This window comes from Lissotriton helveticus, chromosome 4_1, assembly GCF_964261635.1.
Source record: "Lissotriton helveticus chromosome 4_1, aLisHel1.1, whole genome shotgun sequence".
Classification (NCBI taxonomy): Eukaryota; Metazoa; Chordata; class Amphibia; order Caudata; family Salamandridae; genus Lissotriton; species Lissotriton helveticus.
The window spans coordinates 818,311,373-818,333,974 of NC_136063.1; the positions used below are offsets into that span (position 1 = coordinate 818,311,373).

Here is a 22,602-nt window from a genome sequence, read left to right on the forward strand (position 1 = left end):
CTTCTTGTAGCAGTAATCAGACATGGTCGACTCCTTCAAATAATCAACCACTCCTGGTGGCTAGGGTCTGAACACTGCACTTTCGACCCACCTTTGAAGGTCATCTTCTGTTTCACTGTTAGTGAGCTAGCCAGCGCCAAGGAGGAGATGGGTGCTCCTCTCAGTTACTACCAACCAATCAAGGGAACAACAGCATTCAAACAAAAGAGCAAGTTCCAGCCTGTCCTTACTTCAGTGTTAAGAAAGACAATAAAACACAATTGATTATCTGATTTACATTTGGCACACCTTTTAACAGGACAACTTTTGGTACTGTATGTGTTGTTCCTATTACCTGCAACACAAGCAAAATTAGTGGATCACTGGTAAAACTGCTCTATGAAGGCTACATAGAATGACAATATTAAGATTATTATTAAAGGGTTAGATTGCTAACTTTAGCTAATAAAATAGCATTGCCACAATGAAGCCATCACACGTTTCAATCATTTTGGAAATGTATTTAAAAAATGTATTGTAAAAATAAAACAGTCAAACCAACAACGTTAGGAATTTGACTGATGTGTCTTATTTAGTCATTACCAATGAAGTTAAATATCGTTGAGCATGTTCTGGACTAAAATAACCAATCAGAAGTTAAAATATTTGGCCTTTTGCCGTGATGCTACTTACCAAACAACAGTGATAATTGTGGCAAAGGGGGACACCCAACCATAAAATTTTCGAAAACGAAATAATTGCTCCCATACACACTTTTTCTCCTGAGACATTTTGATACAACGCCCAAGTTCCTAGGTGAAGAAAAAAAATTAAATACTCAGAGTGGGCCGAGGCGAGAACTAATGTTCTCCCCTACCATATCCTGCCAGTCCCAGACATCTACTATGAGTGTGAAGTAGCAGGAGTGACAATAGCTAGGTTGGAAGGCGGGTCCCGTGCCCGATAAGTCTCGCTGTTGGAGATACGTTAGCCTGAAACCTCTGAACCCCTCCCCTTCTCACCCAAGTCTCAAGCATTGTACCAATGGGTATCAGGTGTTCCGGCCTGACTGGTGGGTGAGCTTTAGAGGTACAGTTTTTGACTTGTAATTTTTTCATTCAAGTATAATTTAGCTCAATTTAAAAAAGAAAAAAGAATTTACCAAGGGGTTTTTAGTTGTGTATTTACTGCTTCTCTAAAATGGCTGCCAATAGAGGAATCGCACTCTCTAGGGACGGCCTGACAGGTGGGTGAGCATTAGAGGTACAGTATTCAACTTAAAAAAATGTTTTATTTCATTCAAGTATGATATATCTCAAATTGTTTATAAAGCATTTACTAAGAGCTTTTGGCTGTGTATATACTGCATGCACAAGATGGCTGCCAAAAGAGGAACTACACTCTCTAGGGAAGGCCTGACTGGTGCGTGAGCATTTAGAGGTGCAGTATTCTACTTAAAACATTTTTTTTATCTCATTCAAGTATGATGTGTCTTAATTTTTTTTAAGCATTTACTAGGAGCTTTTGGTTGTGTAAATACTGCTTGAACAAGATGGCTGCCAAAAGAGGAACTACACTGTCGACTGTGAAACACAAAACTATTACAGCATGTGCCACACAGGTGCACGCGCACTTTGCTTCAGTATAAGGAGCCATTACATTTCAGAGTAAATGAACAGTTAGCCTGCATGACAGCCAATGAGAACGACTCGTCAATGTCATGGCCCTGTGCTAGCTGCCTGCAATTTATAAAACAGCAGAACACGAGTGACATGAATGTAGTGTGCAAGCGTATGTTCCATATTATGGACGTCTTTTACTGCCACAGCTAACTGCCCAGAGAATGTCCCACTTGACAGGTGGCTTATTAAAAACAGAAATAAACCATGAGTTTTCTTTAAAAAAAAAAAATACAGCGAAAGTGTGATGCCATTCAGAAAGCACAATGTACAGCTAAAGCTCACACCCCCATAGCACCGTAGGAGAGTTGGTTGCTACATGGAGTTAAATTGCAACACGTCCAATTCTATTTACATTGCTTTCAAGGAGCCGCTTTGGTAATACAAAAACATTTCAGTGCTAAAAAATATTTTAACTAGGAGATCATGGTCAGCTTCCATCCTCCAGGGGACAAAAGTAATCGATGTGCTGGAATTTGAGAACCTCATTGCCCCAACTGGTCCAGCCGGCTTGCAGGTTACGCGCAAACAGCTCCAAGCACTCTGCTCCCGGCTTGATGTAATCTGTCAGGACCTCTGCAAAACACAAGCAACACAAAGATGACGAAGAGGAGCAAGGCGAGCACACACAAAAAAATCAATCTCTTCTCAGCTGCTGGAAGATGAAAAAAAGGGATGTGTCATTAGAAAAAGAAGACAGCAAATTAATTTCAAGGATTTCATCAACAGGCCTTGCTATTTATAGGGAGAAAATCGTTCGAAATAAGCGCCCTTGAGGCCGCGAACAATACCGACAGAACCTTCAATAGGTGTGATTTATCAGTTTTCATTTAGAGACGGGGACTCGGGATTTCACAGCTATGCGGGTGACTTTTCAATATTTCAATATAGTCATCTTAGCACATGTCTCCTGGGTGCAGACTTAATGTTCCAAATGTTAGGCACGTCTAAGTGGAGGAGTGAACCCAATGAGGACAGGATCCGAGCATTTAACAAATGTTAGCCTTCTAAAGCCCTCAGACAAAAAACGTCACTTATGGAAAAATGTAATATATGCTGCAGCTGTGAGTTATGATCAGGCCCTCATTCTGTTAACTATTCCGTTTGTAATAATATATACTTATTCTGTTCAACACATCCTATTTTCTATTATATGTTTTGTTTATTTGATCACTTTTGCGTCGTGCTTTTCCCAAAAATTGGTATACAAATTCATATCAGAAAAAGGCAGGGAAACATTACATTGGTTCTGAACTGGAAACGAGCAGGAGAATCTCCAGCTACAAGTGAAAGGTGGAAGTCACAATAGAAATGAATCACAGGGCATTTCTGAAATTGAGGATTTTGTGGGGAAGACTCTCGATAGGTTGAGTTAATCACTAAAGAATTGTCTGACAGTTGCGATGGTCACAAAAAAGAACATCTCAAAAGGAAAACGCCTTAGAGAAGCCTCGTCAAGTGGCAAAAATGGCAGCAAATACAAGCAGATAAAATGGGATGGTCTAAACTAGAGGCTTGAGACCTAAATCAACACTATGGGGATGAATACGATACCGTCGACCGCTATCGCAACGGTCAGACAGCCCGACATGCAGTCGGTGGTTCGGCCGCTGAATTAGGATGTGACCAACGGGCTGGCGGTCGCAAAGTGCTCTTTTTCACGATGGCTTATGTTGCAGCCCAGGAAAAGGGCCGCAGCAAAGTCGCCGTGAAAACAAGCACTTCCTACACTTCCATGGACCTTGTGCCATTCACCATGTGGTGCATGGCACACGGTGCATGGAGTTGAGCAGGGGCACTATATTTGCAGTGGCCCCTGTTTGGGGCTCCCAATATCCCTTTCTGATCGCCTGTACATGGCAGTGTTCCTCCCATGAACAGGCTGTTGGAAAGGGATATCCAAATACCGACAACGTTGCCTAGCTCGGCACAGCCGCCATTCTGGGCCGCGACTCCAATTGCCACCCCCGTCGGAATCAGATATCTTGTCGGAGGCGGCGGTCTGGACTCTGCTTGCTGTGGCCCTGACCGCCACATTAAAATGCAGTGGTCGGACCAAAGGGCTGTCGGCAGTCGGACTACCACTGACTGCTTGTGGTTGTGCGGTCCAACCAACATCATAATCATCCCCCATACTCTGGAAAATATAGCCAGCCTTCAGCCACCCCTGGGGATCTTGAGAATGCTAAATCTTTGAGGTCATTGGCTCACAAACTAACAATAAGCACCACTAAATGAGCATTTAAATTAACAGCTGATTGCATTTAGGTGTTATTAAAAAGCCTGACTCATAGCTTGGGTTCTACAAACTTTGGGATTGTTTTAGTCTTGTTCACTTTAACCTTCCTATTCTCTTGCTTGTAAATAAAGTTTTATCCCTTCTTTAAAAAAGTAGGACTGACAAGACACTGAATTTTTCTGTTTGTGATTGTTGTGTCATACTGTATTTAGCCATACACATTCCACCTGCTATAGTAAACCTAGACTGTTTGACTAAGTAATAATTGGAAAGTCAATTATAAAAAAAAAAGAGTCTAGGCTCACAATTTGCAGATACCAGAAGCCAAAGCCGAGTTTACCCAGTGACCACAAACTGCCACTTTACTTAGAATGCAAATAGTGATGGTTTGCAAGAACACTGAGAAGTCAGATGTAGCTGTTGAGATATTAGTGTGCCTCAACAATTCCAAAGGTGTATAAAATAACCTTTCTTCTGTATCTCGTTGTTTAGATTGAATCTCAATCTTGAAATATATTTCACACTTACTGTGGCTACTCTTTTACTCCAGAAAGTAGAAAAAATTGTTCAACACATCCTCTCAATTTGTATTGATTCATTTCTGGATAGGCGAACTCACACAAAAGTAACCGAGTTATTTCAAGAGTTTGGGCCTTTGATGGGGCGAAGTAGCTCGTTTAGCTATTTATTTGAGTCTCCTGTAGTACGAATATAGAATGCTGACATGCTGCTGTACGGTAGGTAGCATTATTGTAAAGAAGTACGGTAACATAAGACAAGAACTCTGTTGAAGCAGGTCGAAGGATGAAGAGACTGCAGCAGGGGTTGCACAGATTGATCACATAATAATATATATGAGATCAGGGGCTATTGGCAGGGGTATCCTAAACTGTATAGCTGGCTTTTCTGGGGCGGTGAACCGGTTTAAATAAGCAGGTTTTCAGTAGACTAAAGAATGTGAGCAAAAAATAAATAAACAATAATAAAAGAGAAACTAAGTAGGTTGATGGTTCTGATGTGTGCACACAATTAGTTAGAAAGGCATAGGTTGTTGCTATACAGGAGCTACCACAGCAGAGAGCTTGCTTATCCTTTGGGATTTCTTAATTAACATTATGGCCTGTGTTTGTTAAGTGGTGTCAGTTTACTTGTAAGATAGGAGAGATTCCAGGTGTCGAACAATTTACATGGAATGCAGTGGCATCTATGCATGACGCCAAATCACCACACTGGTGCCTATAGCGCAGTCAACACAGTCTGTGGTGTCCAACTCGGCCCATAAAACATATTTTGCTTCATCTTGCTCATCGTGGAGTGTCTTCAATCAATCAATCAATCAATCAATCAATCAATCAATCAATCAGTATTTGTAGAGCACGCTAATCACCCGGAGGGGTATCCAGGCGTGGTGTCTGCGCCCAGAGGTAGTTCAAAGGGTCTTCGCCCAGTGGGGCGTGCCTTAGTTAAATCTGTTTGCTATGCCAACATCACTCAATGTTGCGTCCTTTAACACTCTGGACTATACATCTCAAGGCTCCTTGGAAGACATGTTTCACCTTCAGTGGCATTCTGGGCTCCTTTCTGCATTTGCGCCTCTACCTCTGCTATCCCAGTTTTGAAGAAGGTCAGGAAAGACTGGGGATGCCAAATGAACATCACAGGATGTCTCCAGAAGTGTAAGTACTACAAAACTTTATCTGGGTGTAAATGTGACCTATGTGTGGGAAATTCTTAATTAAACAGGTAGGTATGCACGTTACACATCCTTAATGGATGCTAAGTGTGTAGGCAATATGCACAAGTGAGAAAACATGGAGGAGAAGGAGGAACGTTCCCAGGGAAATTCTATATGCGACATGTCGTACTGTGATGGTAGTGTTTGACCTTAGCAGTGGTAAGGAACCATGAAGTGGTACATTCCAGACTATGAGGGCTGTCTCTGCCTTAAGAATGGTCATTGTACATTGAATGGTGGCATCCCCTTCAACACAGTAAGGGCAAACACCATTCGGCTGAAACAATCTACACTGTACAATGCTCTGAACAATGGCACCCAGGACTTGGGGCACGCCCCACGTTTCAAGTTTAAGTATTACCCTAATTAACATGCCTTAACAGTACGGGGGCTCCCACATTGTGATGGTACAGTCTGTCCTGCAATATCCACCAGGATCTTTTTGTGAGATGTCCCACACTGATAGTAATGGGTGCCTCCAGTGTTTGTGCTGCATATTCCATAATGGGTAGGCATTGCTTTCCTTAAGCCATGGCCACTGGGATTTTGTTTAAAGATGCTTATTCCAAACTGTGACACTCCGGTATACCTTCAGTCATGGCCGCTTGGCGCTGGCCATGAGCATTCCACAGCATAAGGACACCATATGCAACGAACAATGGTGCAAGACAGCCGATTCTACCACGCAAGGGTAATGACTGCCCTGAGAAATGGATGCGGGCTTTGCTGCAAAACATTCCACGCTGTGAAGAGACTGTCTTCAGCATTTGGTACCAGGCTTGGCTAAGAAACATCCCAGGTCACAATGTGGCAATTTCTCACACATTGCAAGTGAAAACCTTAACCCAGGAAACGTCCCAGGCCTTCCACACACAAGGTGTGCCACACTTTGTGGGCGGTGTCTGTCTTGAGCATAGCTGCTAGGCCTAGGCATGAGACACTGCGCCGCACTGCGTCAGGGGATGTATGACGTTACAACGCATACTTTTACATCACACACCTTTACAACGCATTTTTTCAACGCATTCCATTACAACACATGCCATTACAACGAATCTTTTAAAACTCCCTTTACAACGCATTCCATTACAACGCATAATACCTTTACAAGGCATACCATTACAACGCATAACATTACATTGCATGTATGGTAAGTATTGGATAGTGTAGGGGTAAAAATGACTATTCTAACCCCAGGGGATGCAACAGTAGGGTACGTGTTGGATAGTGTAGGGGTAAAAATTACTATTCTAACTCCAAGGGGTACAACAGTAGGGTAAGTGTTGGATGGTAATTGTATGCGTTGTAATGGTATGCGTTTTAATGACTGCGTTGTAATGACATGCGTTGTAATGGTATGCGTTGTAGTGTCATGCGTTGTAATGGTTGCGTTGTAATGGCATGCTATGTAATGGATGTTGCGTTGTAAAAGTTTCGTTGTAATGGTAGTGCGTTGTAAAAGTTGCGTTGTAAAGGTTGTTTCCTACGTCAGGACAGTTTCTAACCCAAACAATGGCTGCCGACATTGTGGAGTGCACTGACTTGCCTGGTTTTGGCACAAGTACTCTCTGATCTTACAGGAGACTTGGTTACCTGTTTGTACAAGGGTGTCAAAGGCTGCAATGTTCTCTCATGTTTCCCGCCAGTTTTTATTTAACCCCTTCTGTGCGGGGCTGTTTACCCCGCTGTGGTGGGGGGCCGGGGGGGGCGTACAGCGCCCCGGTGCTGATGACGAGGTCAGCTCGTCATGAGCTACGGCGCTCCGGTGCTCATGACAAGCTGAGCTCGTCATGGTCACACCCGTTTCCATGGAACGTTCAGCACAGCAGGGGAATCAGCCCAGCGTGCGAGCGTTCCACGAAATGTGCGAGGTCATGACGAGCTCAGCTCGTCATGAGCACCGAAGCGCCGTAGCTCATGACGAGCTGACCTTGTCATGAGCACCCAAGGGGTTAATGCGGGAAATGGTAGAAGAGGTAAGTCTACAGCCAAAAGCTGAGATTAGCAGGAAAATACCTGCCAGGACTTCAGTTGGAGCAGTCGCCTTTCTTTTCCTCCTCTCCCTAGCCCTGTCATATTCCAGCCTTGTAGAGTCTCAGGTTTTCTTATCCTACCTTGAAGATCGCAGTGCACCAAGTCTTTCTTTTGAAGAGGGCATGCTCCCTGACAGCCCACTGTGAAACATCCAACAAGTGCTGATTCATTTGAATCTAACGTGCAGATCGCTGTGCTCTCAGTAAGAGCAGCTATGCCATTTTGCACACAATAGCCCTCAATGCAATAACTCCTATTCACTTACAAATTATTAAATGTGATGTATCTAAATAATTACAAGTAATATACTTATTTTTAATAAATATAAAAGGACATGAATTTCTAAATTTAAAAAAGGTCAATAGTTGTTAAAAAGTACAATAATTCTGTTTTATTAAAAGCAATTTTTGTAACATTATATAACGTTTTTTAATAGTTGAAATAATGTATTAAAGAATGAGGTCCAATGATTTTTTTTAAATCCCTACCCCTAATATGTTCTCTGGGAGGGTGCTGTAGTACTTGTGGATGGCAATGGGTGGTTCTGGACATACGCCATCTCGGAGCTGGATTATATTTTCGGCTGTTTTAGATCCTTTGTGACTGTGGGAACTATAGAAGTGCCATTCGTGAATAGGAAAGGGCTTTCTATTTTGTGGGTGGATGCATGACCCTCCCTAAACTCCTCTCTACTCGTCCCTTAACCGCCCCTTAATTTCGCCTAAACCCCTCCCCTTTAGTAGTATTACCCTTTTCCAGCCACTCCCCTCTTCCCTCCCACATTTACTACTAAAATGTAGGCATAAGTGTATGGAAATCTCTGCAGTCGGACGGAGACCTCTGCAAATAAAAGATTGGAGAACAAAGATCTCAGCACGTATTTTAGTGAATAGAATTTGGAGTATATTAGTAGTACTATTAAATGCATTGATATTTATACTGCATTTAATTATTGTACTTACTTAGCAGTCTAAAAGCTTCTCTAAAAGAACCAGAAGTGTTCAACAAATGTGGAACCATTGATGTTTATTGTAAAGAAATAACCCAAGTCATGCTTTGATTTTTTCATGACTCAATACCTAGTGGCATCATTCTACACAGGTAGGGCTATTTTGGTGAAGGAGACGAGCCATAAAGAGGATGGAAGCTGTGGGCGCCCGGCACATAGGTGTCTTGCTAAGGGCGACTGTTATTATTTATCAAATGGTACTCTGTAAAAAAGTTTATTTAGGACACCCCAAGCACCATCACAACACTGGTAGCGGGGATTCTGCTTTACTGCTGCCTTTCTGATGATTGGCCTTCTGCCAAGGTAGCATGAATGCTTGCCCACTGTCGTTCTACTTATTAGACTTCTGTTGGCGGCATTTACAAACAAAGGGCACAAAGTAGGAAATAGCATGTGAGGGCAGCGGTATCATCACCACAATAGGATGCCCTCCAAAGGCAGGGTTGATCACCAAGATAGAGTAAGACCTCCTACAAGAACTCCTCACCTTGCTAGCCCCTCTCACGCAGCCTTTAGCATTTCACCCTCCTACTTTTCTCTCCAACATACTTGATCTCCAGTGTATATTTTGTAGAAGAATAAGTGCTGGTGCCCTGGCCCTGCTCAGAAGCCCTCAGCAGGTACCGGTACACGAATACTAAAGGTGTGTAGGTTGGAATCTACCTCGTGCCTCTTTAATCGACTACCAAGGAACTCTCGCCACTTTATCTCACTCTAGCAGGTTTCTGATTTCCATTTATTCGAAGTTTTTTTCTGCCTTTATCTTTCTCCTTTGTGCGTTTTCCCTCTCTTGCTCTCGGGAAATGCCTGATAACAAAAAATAAGTGCTGGTCCTCAACTTGGAGGGCCGATGGGCCCCACTGGCAACCACCAGCTCAAATTAAGTACTGCTGATCTCTCTCACTGCACCTCTTTCCTTTTAAACCTTACCTCCCCCACTACCTCCACCATCCAAGAAATATCCAAGTTCACATTAAAATCAGCAAGTAAATGAAGACCGCCCAAAGAGATGTTGGAGGATCACACCATCCAGTAACGGGAACTAATCCTAAAACACAAGGAAAGCATGGCCATCAATTGACTCAGGACCATACCCACCTAAGAACAAAAATGTGTTGCCTCCGAAGGGATGGTAGGCAAGATCACATGCACAACTATGTATCACTCTATTTATTCTACTCCAGGCAAAAGCTTAGGTTAAGGATTACCGGGGAAGTTTTAACCACCCAATCAAAATATTTAACACAGAGGACACGCAACCTTTTTCAAACAGACAGGATAACAGTTTTGAAATCAAATATTCTAACATTTATTTTTGACTCCACTACATTTCTTAATACTGTGACATATGACAAGTTAAAGAGCACCACTCTGGTTTCCCACACAACACCAAATCGGACAAAGGCTCCCACACTACTAGCCTGCAGCATCCTTCCAATCAAGCACAACCTATGACATTGCTCGCTACCTCTTCGCTAATGAATTATGCACCTCATTAGATATGAAGGGCTACACAAAAGCCGACTACAGTACTATTAACAGTCTATTTATGCTTTGCTTCTTGGTTGAATCTGTTCCAGCCCTTCCGCAGATCTTTTCTCCTTCACAGACTGTTTCCTGACTGCTTTTAGTTTTCCTTAGCCATAGCAAAAAAAATCTCCGTGCTCCCAAACTTTAGTAAAGTGCATTTGTGGCATTTTTGCTAGTTTGCTTCTTTTTGTTAAGCGAGCAAGAACTATATATATAAATTAAATAAAGCAGGCACTGCCATGAAGATAATGCAGTGAAATGGACACATCTGTGTGAGAGAGCGCCATTTACAGTGAAATTTGTAGGGGTGCATCATATGTACAAGTAGTCAGCACCCGTATATACATAGAGGACTTTAATCATGTTTAGATGCAAGGTGGGATCGAGTACTAGAGTAATGGGTCTTAGAAAACGTGAAGAGCCTTATGAATTGCAAATCCACACTTGCTGTTTAACATAGAGATGTCATTGAAATGAAATCTTTCACTAATGAGATGTGTGTTTAAACGAGCACTATTGTGCATATAGAGGCTGTTTTATTGAAATGTGTTACAGTGTTTTTATATACTCGATAACTAGCTTAAAGTAGAAAATGCATTTGCTGTTAAGGTTGGAGGCCTAATGAACCAAGGGATTGCTCATGTAAGATGTTGGGCCTATAAATCAAGCAGACGCCTAGTTCATAGAAATGGTGCAGGCCTGTGCGAAAATGTCTTGCTTAACATTTAAACTGTAGAAATGCTTTATAAAAGAGGCCTTTAGAAAATGTTGCAACATTATTAGACTGTGAGCCTATTTGTGTGTATTTCTTTGCAGGTGCATCACCAAGTAGATTGTAGAGTAGAAGGGCCCATTGTGTATGAGAGTTAGAAATGCTAGACTCAGACATGGAGGAGTAGACCAGGAATTTGAAGAAGCAAGTTGAAGCGATGAAGAGTCTGGGACCCAAGGACGTCTGCACGGACAAGGATGGACAAGTGCCATACTGGAAAATTTTGAAAGCCAACACCTTCAAGAGGGGCGTACCTGAAGGCGTGTCGTTCACATTGTGGGGTTTCGTATTAGGGACAGCACCCCGAGGGTGGAAGTAGAGCAGACGAGCTGAGGAGCTAGAGAGAGCGGTTGTTTGGGCAAAGAGCTTAGTTGCGAAGCAGGAGTCTCTAGTCTAAGAGAGAATGTGGGCGAACTTCTTTGGGAAGTCACCACGGCTGACACCTTTTGGTTAGGTTGGGCTATTGTTGAGTAGGGATGTCACTTAGTATAGTGTAGGGACAGATTAATCTGAATTTATGCTTTTCCCAATGAATACCAGATCCCAGGTTATAGCAATTCTGTTTAGTCTAATGATTCTGGAATTGATTCTCGTATTATTCATTAGTCGCTTGAGACTTTTCTGTAGGATTATGTTTGTATTAGTGCCTGTTTATATTCTGAATCTTTTGCTGAGGTGTTTATACCTTCAGTTGTTTTTGGTTATGTAATAAACCTTTAAATTCAGTCCTTAGTCAGTGGTTCTTTGGGGAAAGTTGATGGGAAGCTTTAGAATTGGATTTATTAATTGTGACTAGATTGCCTAATTCATTCTATGACAGGTAAAAAGGTCCAGTCGACCTGTGACGGGATTCTGGAGAATGGTAAGCAGACTCTAGAGGTGAAATCCCGCCTTTCCAGTTGGTAGCAGACACCCGCGTAGCAAGGGGGGTGCGGTCCGCCCCAGGCGGCACTATTTTTGGGGCGGCCGGGGCCGCACGGCACCGGAGGCCCGTTGCGGCCGCCTTTATAATTTATTTGGGAATGAACACAGTGTCCCCAAATAAATTATAAAGGCGGCCGCGCCTACGCCAGTTGCTAGCACGCTCCGGCGCCACCTGTGTGCACCCCGGGCCGCAGAAGACTTCACTTGCGAGCAGCAGCAGCTCAACAGTTAAAGATCTGCTCTGACTCTAGTCCTACAATGTTACATTATTTGCCCTGCTTCCTGCGAAATTCCCGCCGGCTGCGCGGCTAGTGTCATTCACATTGAGCCACTCTGACTGCAGCCCAAATAATTCCGACACCCCGCAGAAATAATATTTTTTTTAAATGTGACCAACGACGACATCCACACGATCGTTAGCTAACCCGACCTGACCCCAACAAGCACAGGAACGGCGCGGTGACTTCTACATCCCAGAACACACTCGGCCCGGGCTGCTGAATTTTCATGCAGCTGGAGTGGTTGTGTTCACGAGGAGGCCGATCCCGTACCAGTTTTCAGCTGCTGAAGCTCACCTCAGAAAGTAAGTAGAGTGAGATATCCTCTCTCCTCTAAAATGTGGTTTCAATTATATTATATCATGTGGGTTATCTTTGCCTGCCTGCCCTGTGTTTACAGCTGAAGACTAAGTGCGAGTACTTCATTTTCAGCTGCGACATCATCTGTACCATACTGGTGGCTGCGCGCTGACTTGGACGATCGCAGGTCTCGGGGTGAATGATTTAGGGTCGAGTCATTATTTAAATAAAGATTGAGATAGCATAGCGTGCACCTTGGTTGTGACCTATGTATGTTTTGCGCTTCAGCCTGAGGCTTCGATGCTCGGCTGTCGAGTCCGATAGTCAGCAGACTGTTGACTATTTCTTTTTAATTACTTCAGCTGACGAAGAAGATCCATGTTGTTGGGGCCTCGCATCCTATTTTGGCGAGGTCCAACGTGGGACAGAGTGGCCTGCAGTGCACATTTGCTCTGCATCTGATTGATTGCCAGGGAGTACCCAGAGGGGCCCAGTTGGCAAAGGCTGGCTAAAGCGGGGAATGTTACTTAATGGTCTGCCGGTCCGCTCTGCTGGGCCTGGGGCACACCTGTCCGGTCACGCTGTGACTAGGTTCCACGAGTTGTCTTTAAAAGACAGCATTGCGATACTTCACTCTGCTCTGCACCACAGACCATGTCGATTTAAGGCTCAAGCATGAGCGTATTATAAAAAAAATGTATTTGTAAAGTGTATATAGGGACTTTACTTTCTGTCTTCACTTTATTTATGAGCCAGTTATTAACTTCGCAGCTCCAGAACACTGCAAAGAGTTTTTATTTTTACTGTTTAAAATATGCGCTTATGAGGGGAAAAATATCGACTTTCATGGCTTCTCAGAATTTTTGTAACAGCCAGGACAATTAAATACTGGTCATGCCAGTAAAACAGAGCCTGATGGTAACCCTGAAAGTAAGTGACTATTCTGCAGCAGATCACATGTAGTTCCTACTGTACCAGATAGCAATAGTGAAGGCAGTAATCCTTGTTATTGGCAGGAGGGTAAATGGGCACACTGAGAAGCATTTGCTGCTGCTTTTGGGCCAGTCCAGGCCTGGTTGTATCTTTTTGTTATTATGGTGGGGAGAAGGGTTTACATTACTTATCAGGTTACATTTGTGTCAAAGGGTGGCTGGCTCTCTGTGTCACCTAACACCAAGTACTATAATGTGACCTATCCATAGCTGCTTCCTGTTGCGCTTCATGTGAATTGTAACAGTGGGAATCCTGACTTGTTATTCCTACATACTTTGGAATCTGAGATTAATAGTTTTCTCCTTTTCTATAATAATGCATGGGCATACAAACCCCAGAATACAAAGAACACCTAGGTATAAAAAGCAGACATTTGGTGATCAATAGGAAACTTTAATTTCAGGTGCTCTGCAGCAGTTTCAAGATCTTTTTAGAGTTTCTCACAGCTCAAAAAAGTATAATTTGTAATATTTATCCGTTCCCATGGACTTCATTGCTTGGTTTTGCTTGCGAGAAATTGTCACTCATAATCATTGAAATGTCATTCATATAATAGCACTGAAATTAAAAAAATGTCACACATAGCAATCAGTGACCTGTTATGCGCTTCACCGCTGCGCTTCACCACTACGCTCTTGTGAGGAGTCCATTCCGGCCTGGTGCTTGCAGCTTTGGGCATCGTTTTGCTGGCTCTCTGGACTGAGAGTCTGGCTGCTGCACTGCAAACTCAGTACAGCAGAAGTTATTAGGGGATCAAAGTTCGAACAGAACCACCCCTGCCTGCCATAGAGACCCTGCCTGGAGCGAGTGAGGTAAGAGGAGAGCAGCAGCAAGCTCAGAGGGGTGGGTGGCTGAGTCTGTGGCTCATCCATAGCTGCCAAGGTTTCAGAATGCTATGTGTGGCACTTTCAGAATGTCATTGTAATTATGAGTGACATTTCAACGTCTAGGAGTCACACTTTCTCACGGGCAAAAATTAAAATCACTCAATAAAGATGAAGGAAAGTCATATGAATTCCAGAAATTACAGCCATCACTCCTCCACGCCCCGCCCCCCAAGCGGCGGCAATCTGAGGGATAGCCCCGGGCGCCACAAGCTCTAGCTACGCCCCTGGTAGCAGAGTAGGATGGTTTACCTTCTGGAGTGAGGGTAATCTAGAAGTAGGTTGAGATTTCCCCGAGGCCCATAGAGAATCAATGAAGAGTGTCCAGAGAGTTGCGGACGGAGGATGGCGTTCCAAGGAAACTGACAGAGAGTGGCAGTGCGGCAGAAAGCAGCAGGTCGGAGGAGAGTGAGTATGAAAAGGGTCATGCGTCGTTAGATTGCGGTTATGTTGTGTTGTTGTGTTGTGATGTCTTGCGGAGTTGAATGCCTGTAGTGTGAAAGGATCAGGTTGTGAGCACGCGCAACCGGATAAAATCTTAGGCTCAAGGGGAGTTTAAGTGGTTCGGGTGTATCGAACACCCAAAGTAATTGTCGACCATTGTTAAGGGGGTCATGAGGTACCATTGATCGCCCGAAGGACCGAGATAGGGGGAACGAATGTGTGAGTGCGTGGGTAACGGACGCTGGTCGGAAGTTGCCGTGTGTTTGTAACCTATCAGTTGAGGCGATTGTCCGGTCGTTGGTGGACAAACATTTGCCGGTTCGGTGACAATTACAGTTAGACTGTGAACGTACAGTCAGGAAAGTGGTCGCTTGGTCGGAAGTGATCATTTTCAGAGTATGATTGGGACGCATGCGTGACCGGGAGACGAGCAGAGAGAGGAGGGGAGCTGCTGCGAAACGGAGGTGAGTGACGTCAGAAGGAGCCGCGCTGGGATAGGGCGGTTAGTGTGAAGCCGCGCTGGGATTGGAGGATTGTCATCAGGAAGTAAATGAGCGCTGTGAACAAGGAAACGTTGTGGTTTTCATCATGAAATGTTTTAAAGTGTTGCGGAATTGTTTCAAGGGTGAAAAGATGATAGAACCTCGGGTTGGGGAGGAGGCTCCACCCGAGGATACTCCAGCTTATTACATGGCAACAAATGTTGGGTTACATACCATATTGTGGCTTGATAACTGGTGTAAGATGACAGACGGAAACGAAGAATTGACATTTCCTAAATACGGAACGTTTAGACTAGAAGTGTTGTATCAGCTGAAAGCGATTATGGCTGCGTTGCGACCTTTGCCCAGACCAACACAGTTTGAAGCGCTAAATGCATGGATCAGGGCAGCCCATGACAGGAACAGAGATAGGCGACAAGAAAGAGTGAAACGATCAGTTAGGGCGGTCCAAGATGCGAGATGGGATGCCATGGCCAAGAGGTGGAGGGTACAGACCATTAAAGGGGATAGGTTGTACCCGTTGCTGGAAAATACAGGGGATGCGCAGAGGAAAAGTACGGAGGATGAGGACAGTGAGACAGACGACAGCCTGATAGAGAGGCTGTTGTCAGGGAGACCACCTCCATACAATCCTGAATTGGAGGGAACGCCAACATCAGCAAAGAACTGAGAAGTCTCTGACGGGGATGGTGGGGTCCAAATGGTGAGTGGTTTGAGTACCTCAGGGGACAAGTTTTGCCCAGCGGAGGGAGAAAAGGCACCTCCTCCTTCCCCAGTGACGAGAGTAGTGGGGAGATTTACAGTACAAAAAGTTCGGGTTGAAGAGGGTGTAAACTCTCAGAAACTGCCAGATGCCCTTACAGTACCTGTTACCATAGGTCCCATAGTATCAGTGTACAATCCCGAACAGAGCCGAGGTGAGGATCCACCACCAAGAGAGAGTGAGAGATGTGTCAGTGAAGACAGGGGTAATGTGGCGGATGGATGGAGGCAAATACCAAGGCCGGTAGAGAGGAGCACCCCTTTGGTAGCATCAGCAGACTCCTCGGAAAACCAGGGGGGTTGGAGGGGCCGATGGATCTGAGGGGACCGCGGCCAAGGTCGATGAGAGAATTAAGGCCAGATTTGAGAACTTGGGAAACCATTGTGGACACTCAGAGCGACAGATCGAGGAATGTGTTTGGGTCTGGGAACCAGGAGAATAGGATGGAGTCTCACTGTGCGCCTAGCGAAAGCAGGCAGAAATCGGAACGCGGAAGTGTGGGGAGTAAGGGGGTGTCCCACCATACCTCGGGCGACCGTAGACAGGAGTGGGACTGCGAGGGTTGGGAGAACAGGAGGGTTCCCCCTAACACACCTGAAGAGAACAGAAGGGAGAGTCAGGACTGTGGCGGGAGGGACTCTAAGGAAACTTCTAACCAAGGCACATTGAGGGCGGCAATAAAGGCAAGACGGTTGGATGTGTTGAGACTAAAATCAGAAGTGGAGGAAATAGTGGAAGGTACATTGCCATTAGAAAGGATCGAACTCTATGAGCCAGATGAGTTGTTGTTTGTGGCGAAGGATGTTACACGGAGGGCTAGGACAGCTCAAGAGAAACTTTCTGAATTGGCGAACAAGTATACTGTAGACTTGACGAAAACAAAAGCACTGCAGGGTGGCCACCGGTTACAGTACTCAGACCAAGATCTAGAGGAAAAGAGGGTGATCGGATTAAAAACTCACATTAGGGAGCTGATTGTGGGAATACGAACATGGTCCCAGTTGGAGAAATGGGAGGAAAGGTGGTCAAAGAAAAAGAGTGCTAGACGGAGTACTATTGAGACATCCCCGGGAGGAGGGTTGATGCATACAGAGGCGTACCCCTTGCGGGAGGTGGCTCATGGGGGATATGTACATGTACCCTGGAGTAGGGGAGATTTGGCTGCCTTTACGAACACATTTCCAAAGGTGCGTGAGAGTCCAGTGGAATGGTACAAGCAGGTAGAGAGGTTCGTTAAAATCTCAAAGGTGCTGTGGATTGATTTAAACACGCTGTTTGACATTGTGGTTCCAGGAGATTTGTGGATAGCATGTAAAGTCAGTGTTGAATGGCCCACGGCGGAGCCAGAACGAGATGCGGCCACCAATGGACCGTCACCCAGGGTGATGGCAAAGTACGAGCAGGCGATCACATGGTTAAAGACTAAGGTACCACCACAGGACATAGATTGGGTGAAAATAGACCGGACTAGACAGGAACCAAAGGAGACAGTACATGAATATTATGAGCGATTATTGCAGATTTTTAAACAATACAGTGGGTTAGATGTGATGGACCCAAAGGACATGGGACAGTTCGTCTCCAAGTTTGTTCTGGGATTGAGGCCTGATATCTGCCTCATGATACAGCAACATTTAATCTGTTGGCAAAACAAGCCTCTGGATGAGATCTTGAGGTATGCGAGGTATTGCAGTGATGAGATAGATTCGCAGACAAGGAAGCTCAAGGATAAACTGATGTTAGTACAGATGCAAGCGGGAGGACAGGGTCAGTCAGGCAATGGCACATTGGGGAGGAAATCAGGGGGACAGAAAAGGGACAACGAGGAAGGTCTGAGACCAAAGATAGATATATCGACCCTGAAAAAGACGACCAAGTGCCATCAATGTCATGAGGTCGGACATTGGAGACGCAAGTGTCCCCATAACCCTGACAATCAGGTACAGGAGGAGGAGGAGGAGGAAGTTCAAGCCCCTCCGGTACGGAAGGTGACAGTAACCAAGTTCCAGACGACAAAAGGGGGGACTTCAGCCCCTAGGGCTCCGGTTCCCCAGCCGCCGAAGATTTCCGCAGGGAACAAGATCTACAAACAGATGCCTTTTATAGTTGAGGGGGACGAGTACTATTACTTTGACCCAGTGACAGGACGGTGCCTGAGTGGGGAGGAGGACTGTACCCTTGGGGCAGTTCTAGAAGTAGATCAGAGGGGACCTTTTGTGGGGGCAGATGTGGACGGGCACCCTACCACTTTTTTGGTTGATACTGGTGCTTCCCGTTCTACTGTGCGGTCCGCAGTTGTACCCAACTTACCCCTTTCAGGACAGACTATTCAAGTTGTAGGAGTCGCAAACAGAAGAATGACAAACCCCCTGACTGAGCCAGTCCCGGTGAAGATCGGAAGTTTCAGGGACAGACATCAGTTTGTAGTATGTGATTCCAGTCCCGTATGCCTGTTAGGAAGAGATCTTTTGTGTAAACTCAATTGCACCATCTATTGTACCCCCAAGGGAGTAGAGTTACAGACAAACGATGACGATGCTGATTTTAAGGTTGCGAATACGCATGTGTGCATCGAATTGTACCCTGCTATAACTGTGGAGGAACTCCCTTGGGATTTCAGGGATTCGGTCTCACCGGAGGTGTGGGACTTTACAGGGGAGGAGATCGGATTAGCCAGTCAGAATTCAAGTAAGACCGAATGCTGAATTTCCAAGAGCACCCCAGTACAAGTTGACCCCAGAAACACTTGCAGGTATAAAACCCGTGATTGAGTCCATGATTAGACAGAGAATTCTGAAGGAGGTCAAGGGCAGTCCCTGTAACTCTCCGATCATGGGTTTGCAGAAACCAAGCGGGAAGTTCAGGATTGTGCAGGATGTACGAAAGGTGAACAACATAGTTGTTCCATGCTGTCCAGTGGTACCGAATCCATCAGTGATACTGTTTCAGATACCGTTCCAAGCTGAATGGTTTTCTGTGATTGATTTGTGTCAGGCTTTCTTTTCCATCCCATTGCATGAGGAGAGCCAATTTCTTTTTGCGTTCAAAATAGAGAACCGCGTCCTAACATGGTGTTGTATCCCTCAAGGGTATACAGAGAGCCCATCGATCTTTAATCAACTGCTGAAGAGGAATCTTGAGAGTCTGGTACTGCCGCAGAACTCTGTTCTCGTACAGTACATAGACGACCTCCTTTTTGCGTCAGACACCGAAGATGCTTGTAGGATTGATACCATTGCCTTGCTGAACCATTTGGCAGAAAATGGACACAAGGTATCCCCCAACAAGTTACAATACTGCCTGTCTGAAGTGCAGTATCTGGGTCACAGAATAGAGAAGGGAAAGAGAAAAGTGTCGCCTGACAGGATTGAGGCGATCATGAGAATGACGGTGCCCTCGACTCAAAGAGAGGTTAGGATGTTCCTAGGCATGGTTGGCTATTGCCGACAGTGGATTGCTAACTTTTCCCTGAAGGCGAAACCATTGCAGAAACTGACGCACAAGGACGTGAGTGATCCGGTACCATGGGACACAGATTGTATGATGGCTTTTCTTGAGTTGAGAGAGGACTTGTGTCGTGCTCCGGCTCTGGGAATGCCCGATTACACCAAATCATTTGCATTATTCTGCTGTGAGAGAGAGGGGTGTGCTTTGGCAGTCTTAGTGCAGGATCATGGAGGAGTCCGTAGACCAGTTGCTTACTTTTCGGCTACCTTAGATCCAGTAGCCGCAGCGTTGCCCGGATGTCTCAAATCCGTTGCTGCAACAGCTGTCAGCATTGAAAGGTGTGAAAGTATCGTGATGGGATATCCACTGACAGTACATGTGCCTCACTCTGTGGAATTGTTGATGACCAGGACCAAGACGCAGCACTTAACCAACAACAGGCTCACACGCTACGAGCAGGTTATACTTGCTGCGGAGAATGTGACTCTCAGGAGGTGCTCTGTCTTGAATCCTGCTACTTTGTTGCCATTACCAAATGATATAGAAGATGATTGGGAAGACCATGATTGTCTTGATGTGACTGAACTATGCACCAAACCTAGACCGGATATTGTTGATGAGCCATTGACGGACCCTGACGAAATTTACTTTGTGGATGGCTCATGTGTAAGGGACAATACTGGTCAATTGAGAGCAACGTTTGCTGTCTGTACTATTTCTGGAATCATTGAAGCAGCCTGCCTAGAAGGAGTACACTCTGCGCAGGTGGCTGAGATAATTGCATTGACGCGTGCCTGTCTGGCAGCCAATGGGATTCGGATCACCATATTCACTGACAGTCAATATGGATTTGGGGTGGTTCATGACTTCGGGCAATTGTGGTCTCAAAGGGGTTACATGACATCATCGGGTTCCCCAATCAGAAATGGAGATTTCATCAGGTTACTGCTGGAGGCTTTGCAAGGTCCAGCAGAGATAGCTATGGTAAAATGCACAGCCCATACCAAAGGAACTGATTTTGTGTCCATGGGGAATCGCTATGCCGATGAAGTCGCACGTTATTGTGCAGAGCAGGGATACTCCTTTACTGAACAAACTGTCGAAGGGCCAAGGGAAAGAACCGAGTTAAGCATGATGCTTGAGGTGGCTGACACATGGGAAGAATTGAAGAGCATGCAGGGTCAGGCGTCAGATTATGAGAAAAGGGTGTGGGAATTAGCTGGTTGTGTAAAGGGAGACTTGGACATGTGGGTTTCGGCTGATGGAAGAGCTGTGTTGCCGAACGAGCTGGTGAGTTCGATGGCACGACAGATACATGGTCCTGTACATCTGGGAAGAGATGCGATGATGCGTGTATTCAGGCAAACGTGGTACAATCCCAAATTTAGACAGGCTGCGAAAGCAGTATGTCAGAGATGTGTGACATGTCAACAGATGAATGTGGGGAAAAGAACACCAGTTACATTGAGTCACATCGGAAGGTCTGGTGGACCTTTCTATAGGATGCAACTGGATTTTATGCCGAGGTGCAACCGCCTCAGGTATGTCTTGGTGATTGTGTGTGTGTTCTCTAGATGGGTTGAGGCATATCCCACTCGGAGGTGCGACACACTTAGCAAAACTATTGTTGAGGGAGCTAGTGCCACGATTCGGGGCTCCGACCTCTTTGGAATCGGACAGAGGGAAGCACTTTAATAGCGAAGTTGTTAAGATGCTCTGCTCTGCCCTGAACATTGACCAGAGACTGCATTGTAGCTACCGTCCAGAGGCTTCTGGCATAGTGGAGCAAGTAAACGGAACTCTAAAGGCCCGAATGGCAAAAGTGTGCTCATCCACATCCCTGAAGTGGCCCGATGCATTGCCGTTGGTACTAATGAGTATGCGTAGTACCCCAGACAGGAGGACAGGGCTCTCACCTCATGAAGTACTGATGGGGAGGGCTGTGAGACTGCCATCTATTCCTACAACTGCCTTGCTGAATATCACAGATGATCTGATTCTTGATTACTGCAGGGGACTTTCTGATGTCATCCGTTCTGTGTCTCTTCAGGTGCAGGCTGCTGAAATCCCGGCTTCTAGCGACCTTTGTCACGACCTGTGCCCGGGTGACTGGGTCCTGGTGCGGAAGCACGTCAGGAAGAGCTGCCTGGATGTGCGCTGGAGAGGACCTTTCCAAGTTATTCTGGTGACAACCACTGCTGTGAAGTGTGGTGGATTGCCAAACTGGATCAATGCTTCTCACACCCGCCGAGTCCCAGCACCCTTGGAAGGAACAGCTCCCCAAGTAGAGGGAAATCCTGACGAGGAAGAAGATCCAGAAGGGGAGACGAGCCAAGCTGTGGGGGTGCCGGTGGAAGTTGGTGACTCTCCTGATCGAGCAGAAAGTGACCACGACAACAGTGACACTGAGTCTGCCTCAGAAAGGGGAAGTGGCGACGAAGGTGATCTGAGCACAGAAGAGGCTGACAGTGGGCACGAACAGGGTGTGCAAACGAGAAGCAGAAGAGCAAGAAGTGCAGAGGCTCATTGGCCCGAGAGACGGAGGCGAATGAATGTGAGATTGGCTTCCGAAAGAGATCTTGCCCCTGTGTCCGAAGAATCAGATCCGGAAGAGGGAGATCAAGAATCAGAGCAAAGGGGTCCGAGAAGATCAAGGAGGGTGAGAGTACCTTGTCGAAGATACGCCACTCCTGAGTGGACCTACCCTTTTACAAACGCCAGGTGTACTGAGGTCCGGGAGGGTGAGGTCAGTGGCTGTGACCAGTACGATCCCAAACGTTAAGTTGGAAGTGATACTGTTGGTACCTGGACTTGAAATCGAAGGCGTACTGACACTCACAATTCCTAATCCCCCTCTCCTAAGCAAGATACGTGATTTACTCCTGGATAGACTGATTTTTCCTACATTTGGTCCGGAAATACCATCTTATGACGCGGTTGTGCTCCGCATGGAACTTTTAGACTATGTGTTGCAGGCAATTGGAGCAAGTATCATCATTGATTATTAAAGACTTGTAAAGACTTTGAAAAGACTTTTGTAAATAGCTGTTGAACTAACCTAGAGCCGAGTGGAAGAAGAAGACATTTAG

At 45.5% G+C, this 22,602-nt stretch overlaps 1 protein-coding gene across 1 annotated transcript in view; it reads right to left on the minus strand.

Moving 5' to 3' along the window:
- Nucleotides 1-1,525: 1,525 nt before the first annotated feature.
- The window catches only part of METTL4 (methyltransferase 4, N6-adenosine), a 345,433-nt gene continuing 324,356 nt past the window's right edge, over nt 1,526-22,602 (minus strand). Inside the window, exon 8 of the mRNA XM_078685692.1 lies at nt 1,526-2,234. Coding sequence (XP_078541818.1) covers nt 2,089-2,234 — 146 coding nt within the window. The 3' untranslated portion in view covers nt 1,526-2,088. The remainder of the gene's footprint in view (nt 2,235-22,602) is intronic.